At 45.0% G+C, this 6,690-nt stretch overlaps 1 protein-coding gene across 1 annotated transcript; it reads right to left on the bottom strand.

Annotated features, from left to right (window-relative positions):
* Positions 1-2,688: 2,688 nt before the first annotated feature.
* On the bottom strand, positions 2,689-6,673 carry LOC145390227 (uncharacterized; the record flags this gene model as incomplete). Its single annotated transcript, XM_080265222.1, has 3 exons — positions 5,746-6,673; positions 3,074-3,231; positions 2,689-2,877 (listed from the first exon to the last, which is right to left on the bottom strand). Coding segments are annotated over exons 1-3 (1,275 nt in total), but the record flags the coding sequence as incomplete, so codon positions are not given.
* Between the last annotated feature and the right edge of the window lie 17 nt (positions 6,674-6,690).

Here is a 6,690-nt window from a genome sequence, read left to right as displayed (position 1 = left end):
TGCGTAGGTAACTCTTCCAACGTGCACGTTTAACATGGAAAGGCACAGTACAATTCGAATCCCACCAAGGCACACACTTCAAAGTAAAAGGACAGGACGACCTAGGAATCGCAGTTAAAGCTGCACTCAGAACTCACACAGTAAAATAAGTGAGCATATCTAAAACAGTAGAGAAGGAAGAAGGGGTTATAGCAGGAACAGTTAAAGAAGTAAATGACGGCCAGTCAGCTTCCGGAAAACTCCATCGAGGGGGTCTAATTACCGGACAATATGTAGTAAGAGTAAGTTTGATAGGAAAGTGATCACTATATACAACGTCTGAAAGAACAGACCAATGGAAATCTAAAGAGAAGGGGAGCACAAGAAGAGATCCAGACAGGAGAAAGTACGAGTTTTAGCATCAAAATGCATCGAAGGTCCTGTATTCAACAAGGATATATCATTATTTAAAATAAAAGACTCAAGGTGGAGGCCACGTGAATTAGTAATGGCATCGCCCCATAATGCATGACGACTGTTAAAATCTCCCAATAAAATTGGGATGGGTAACTGGGATAATAAAAGAGATAAGGCAAAGAAATCAATAGGCTGAGAGGGGGAGAAATAATAGAAACCACTGTAATCCAAAGTCTGAGAAAAACACAAATAAAATGACATGGAACAATGGCGTTAATGGACAGACATTCAAGAGGAACTGTATGGTGGACTAGGATAGCTGAAACAGAAAGAGAAGCAGGAGAGAACAAGAAACAATAGCCGGGTATAGGTACCAAAGGGGAAGACAATCGGGGTTCTTGTAAACAGACTAAGGACGGACAGTGAACTGAAAGATAGAGAAGGTCATTGTGATGGGCCGTAAAACTGCGTATGCTCCATTGTAAAATAGACATACTAAAACCTTAAAACACCAAATAAAAGTAAAACCTAACAGAAAAATTGAGTCTAGGAAAGATAAAAGGAACTTAATACTAAAGATAAAATATAATACACAGGAAGTAAAATATAAATACAAAGGAAGTAAAATATATTACTATCTATCTATCTATCTATTGCCAGACACCTTAATCCCTAAGGGGATGGCCACAAACAAATCGCCTTCATGTTGCCCTGTCCCCCACCATTCCACTGCCCTGCTCCCAATTCACACCCACCTCTCTCATCTATCTCTCCACTCCATCCCTCCATCTCATCCTTGGCCTTCCCCTCCCTCTCTCACCCTCCACTTCACTTACATACACTCTCCTCATTAGTCTCTCACTCTCCATCCTCTCCACATGGCCAAACCACCTCAGTGTGTTTCTCCTAATACGTCCTATCACATCCACATCCACACCACAATGCTCCTTCACTTCCTCATTTGTCAGTCTATCTCTCTATGTAACTCCACATGCTTCTCTCAAATAACTCATTTCCACTGCTCTCACTCTTGACTTGTGCCCCTCCAACAAGGTCCAAGCTTCACTTCCATACGTTAGAGTTGGTATCACAATACTGTCATGTAAAAACTTTTTCACTTCCATGCTCACTTCCCTGTTTCTTATCACCGCTTTCATGGAACCAGCAACTCTTTCTTCCCTGCTGTACCCTTTCAAGCACCTCACTCTCCAAACTTCCATCCTTAAGTAAAATATAATACAGAATAGTAACGTATATTACCGAGTCATTACGATAGTACGAAGACGGGCAGAAGGTGGAAGTGGTGGACAATCAGGACGGCCACCATTGCCAGGAGGCATGGGGAGAGATAGAGGGGAATGAGTATTGGAAGAAGTGGAAAAGGAGGGGGGCATAGAGGAGGAGGGGACAGAAGGTGAAGGAGGGAGAGCAGTAGGAGGGAGATCAGGCGGTACAGGATGAACTTCAACAGAGAGGGTACGGCATTGTCTACTGAATATGGTGTGGAAGTTAAAATGTAATCCATAATCTTGGGGATGGTTTCACTGTCATCACCAGAGGGTTTTGCTTCGACACAGTAGAGTGTATCGAACGAGAAGGGCGGGTATTCGTCGCGCGAACTTTACGAGCCGGAGAAGTAGGAGGATGGGCAAGAGAGATTTACAGTCCAATGTGATGGGTAGTCTGCGCTCACCACTAGAGGAGGATGGGGGTCGGACAGGACGTTGGGCCAGAGGCACCAAACGGCCAGTATGAGAAACAGAACTGGAGGAGTGAGAGGAGAGATGAGGTTGGGAATGGGGGAATGGACAAGGAGAGGGAACAGGTAAGGAAGGGGATGGAGAGAAGGTAGGGGTAAACGAATCTAAAACAGAGAAAGAAATAGAGACAGGATCAAGAGGAGTCTGTCAGGGGAGGACTCAGGTAGAGGGGGGGTTAGGTAGAGAGGAGGGAGAGGTGGAAATAGGAGTACAAGGAGGAAGAGAAGAGGAGCCAACAGTCACAGGGGTAGGGACAGAGCGAGAGATGGGACGACGAGAGGTGGGAGGAGAGGAAGAAGGGGCGGCAGATACAGAGATAGGTGCAGAAGGGGAAGAAGAACCAGTTCTGGTACTAGAAGTTACTACGGGAGGAGAACGAGCTACATGTGCATAGGTAACGTTAGGATGGTGATCGAGGCCGCGAACTCTGCAACGAGCCTCACGAAGGGAGAGGCCAGTTTTCCTGCCGATGCGGACACTTCTACTTCGAAGAGGTAGACGGGACATTGTTGGTAGGTGGCAGAATAGCTACTCTGACAGTTAGGGCAGCATTGGATGGTGGAAATGCATTCTGAGGTGGTATGACTGGCCAGTGTACAGCTGGCGCAGATTGCAGATGCTTGGCCGTATTTGGCTGGATGGCCAAAGCGCCAACGAGATGTGCACTGGCAAGGAGATGGAATATACTCACAAACTTGGAGAACAGTGCCTCTAATGATGACTGTGGGGGGCAGATCGCTAAAAGCAAAAACTATTTTTACGATATTAGCAGGCTCTTGGCGTCGTCCACGAGGAGGAATTGTATAACAATGGACTGAACGTATTGGATGAAGCTGTTCTGAAAGGATTAGCTCGATGTCATTAGAGCAATCCGTGAAAGCTCTCTGGCCGAAGGACATCAAAGATGGTAAACGGACGGTGCCAGTGGCAGAACTGAGCTGGATGCCTAAGGACACGAAGATGGGTTGCCCCGCATTGCTGACCAGGGATGTCACTTTCTCGGCTTGGGCAGCACTGTGAACGACAAGGAGGCGGGAACCATTCGGACCGGCCGAGAAGGTGACATCCCTGCGTACTTGTCAAAGTAGAGAGAGGTGGAGTGAGAGGTCATTGGTCATCATGGACACTGAAAAATTTTGACCATGTCTGTGAACCGAAAATTGAGAAGGTGAGGGACGAGGCAGGTACATAGGAAGAAGGATGAGGTCGGGAGAGGGAGATAGAGACCATAGAAGGATTAGAGACAGGAGGTGGAGGAAGGTAAGGATGAAGTGTGACAATAGTAGAAGGGCTGACTGAAGTAGACAGAGGAGAAGCTGGAGGAGTGGAAGACACAGTAGGCGGGGAGGATGGGGTGTTTAATGTAACCAAACGTGTAGGGGAAGGGGAAGAAGTTAAGGCCACAGTCAAAGGGGAGTCCTGGGTCATCAACATAATCGGGTGAGAAGAAGTAATTGTATCCATATAATGTGAATTGGTAGACTTCACCACCCCACCCCCCACCCACCATGGAGCCCAACAAGGGGAGGCTGATGTTGTGTCCAACTCACCCAACAGCCCCAGGGATAGCGGAAGTGGTATACGCGGACACGGTTTGGTGTGGAGAGGCAGCTATGGGCCAATGCAGTGCCCACCAAACAGGGTCTGCTTGACCCTAGCCAAGGTTGACTGAGTCAACACATGGCCAGCTGATTTGCCCGACGGGTCTACACTGGGCTGCCCGTCTTATGCCAACCCACCTACTAAAGGAGCGTGTTGCCCACAGCAGGGAACTGCACCCTGCCCCATGGTGGACTCAGCTCTCAGATAGTGGAGCGCAAGCAATATATAGGTCGCCACGCACGGCAAACACTTGGGGAGGAAGCAGTCTCGCCCGAAATGACAAAGGGGCAGAGACTAGTATCAACACTAAAGGCCTCCACTATTTGGTGATGATAGGGGAAAAGGAAGGAAGAAGCAACAGGAAAAAGAGCATTGCAAAATAAGTTGAGGCAGTGACAGGGACCCAAGGAGAGGGGAGAGGGCAGAGTAGAGACCCCACCGTAGCTCCGCCACTCGTCAAGACCCAATCGATGTCTCTGAAGCCCCCCCACAACAACAGCGAGCAAGGAAACGGGGGGGATGCCTGGTTAAAGCCTGATTTCTTCTTCAAGCTTAGTCACATTTATCTATCTATCTATTGCCAGACACCTTAATACCATACAGGGTGGCCACAAATTGCCTCCATGTTGCCCTGTCCCCTGCCATTTCACTGCCCTGCTCCCAGCTCACACCTCCCTCCCTCAAATACTTCTCCACTCCATCCCTCCACCTCATCCTCGGCCTCCCCCTCCCTCTCTCCCCCTCCACCTCACTCACATACACTCTCCTCGTCAGTCTCTCACTCTCCATCCTCTCCACATGGCCACATTTATCATAACTATACAGTAAACCCTCAAAGACTGGACTAATGGGGGCTATAACCTGTCCGGATCTCAAAAAATCCGGATCTTCCAGAAATTATATAAATAACGATCTTATGCTTCACTTGGGAACTGGGACCTGCACTTCCACTTCCACTTCCACCTGCCTTGGCAGCAAAACCACGAAGCTTGGCTTTGTTTCTCTTTATATCGCTGATTGTTTGTTTTGCAAAACCATATTCCTCACTTAACCGAGACATTAGTACACCTTTTTCTTATTTTTCTAGTAATTCAAGTTTTTCACCTATGGTTAGCACCGTATGTTTGCTCTTTGGAGCCATGGTGGAAGAGTAAAGAAAGAAAACTGTGCTTTCACTCGGTCAATGTGTTCCCACGACTCACACTCGGTCAACTGCCTCGGCTCATTGTCCCCTCAAGGCCGCGTTCCCCCCCCCCCATTCACATGTGCGCACCTCACAAAAGGATACCGGAGGACCAATAAAATTTAAATTAAATTTAATACGGTATAAAATTAATAGGATAGTATAATAATGTGTACAAATATTTTTTTTGTAAATTTTAATTAATAAATTGTGTATCTTGTAGCCTATGTTTTAAATTGAAAATCTGCCAAGAAATGGTCCGGATCTTCGCAAAATCCAGATCTTCGAAGTCCGGATCTTTGAGGGTTTACTATATAATTGTTTTCACACCCGAAGGAACTGTCAGGTGCCAAGTGAATAAAAACTTTTTTTTTTTTTTCTGCACAGTTTTCCAGTCATGATATTTGAAATTTTTTCACTCCTGAACTGATACTGGAGAGAACCTATAATAAAACCATTTACCCCATTCATCACACTTGAATTTCTTCATTCCTTAATGAATTAAACAGTGTTGGATGACATCAACTGAGTCATCTGTTTACCACATTAAGCACACTAGAAACTCTTCCCTGCACAGTGATTTAATAGCTGTGTGGTGAGAAGAATGTGGATGAAGAGTTTGGGAGGAATCTGAGTGTGAAATGGCGGGAAAGAAATTGTTTTGGAAGGAGGTAAAGAAAGTAAGGCAGTGCTATTCTTTGACTCTGTCAAAGAACAACAACAATCATCACACTTGAAAATTCTTCACTCGTGAATGAATTAATATGTGACAGGTGAGATTAGCCTTCTGTGAAAATAGTTTACCACATTCATCACACTTGAAATTCTTCACTCCTGAATGAATTAATAGGTGTTTGGTGAGACTATTCTTATATGCAAATAGTTTACCACATTCATCACACTTGAACTTCACTCCTGAATGAATTAATATGTGACGGGTGAGCTCAAACTTCCGTGCAAATAGTTTACCACATTCATCACACTTGAAATTCTTCACTTCTGAATGAATTAATAGGTGTCTGGTGAGATGTTCCTTCTGTGTAAATCGTTTACCACATTCATCACACTTGAAATTCTTCACTCCTGAATGAACTAATAGGTGCTGAGTGAGATTACTCTTGTGTGCAAATAGTTTACCACATTCATCACACTCGAACTTCTTCACTCCTGAATGAATTAATAGGTGCTGAGTGAGACTCCTCTTGTCTGCAAATCGTTTACCACATTCATCACACTTAAAATTCTTCACTCCTGAATGAATGAATAGGTGCCGAGTAAGACTACCCTTCCGTGCAAATCGATTACCACATTCATCACACTTGAACTTCTTCACTCCTGAATGAATTAATAGGTGCTGATTGAGACTACTCTTGTCTGCAAATCGTTTACCACATTCATCACACTTAAAATTCTTCACTCCTGAATGAATTAATAGGTGTCTGGTGAGATGTTCCTTCTGTGCAAATAGTTTACCACATTCATCACACTTGAAATTCTTCACTCCTGAATGAATTAATAGGAGCTGAGGAAGACCACACTTCCGTGCAAATCGATTACCACATTCATCACACTCAAAATTCTTCACTCCTGAATGAACAACTGCATGTTTGTTAAGACTTTTCTTCAAAGGAAATGTTTTATCACACTCCAAGCATCTGAACTGCTTAACTTCAGCTGAGGACACTGCATCCACGACAGTCTCATTGTCACTGAGGAACATTTTGTCACTCATCTCACAATCTAACTTTA

The sequence above is a fragment of the Coenobita brevimanus genome, unplaced genomic scaffold (assembly GCF_032717465.1).
Source record: "Coenobita brevimanus isolate Jiangsu-jjx unplaced genomic scaffold, ASM3271746v2 jjx.HiC_scaffold_3661, whole genome shotgun sequence".
In the NCBI taxonomy this organism is placed as follows: Eukaryota; Metazoa; Arthropoda; class Malacostraca; order Decapoda; family Coenobitidae; genus Coenobita; species Coenobita brevimanus.
Note: the sequence above shows the minus strand (reverse complement) of the source record. Positions and strands in the feature narration are given on the sequence as shown.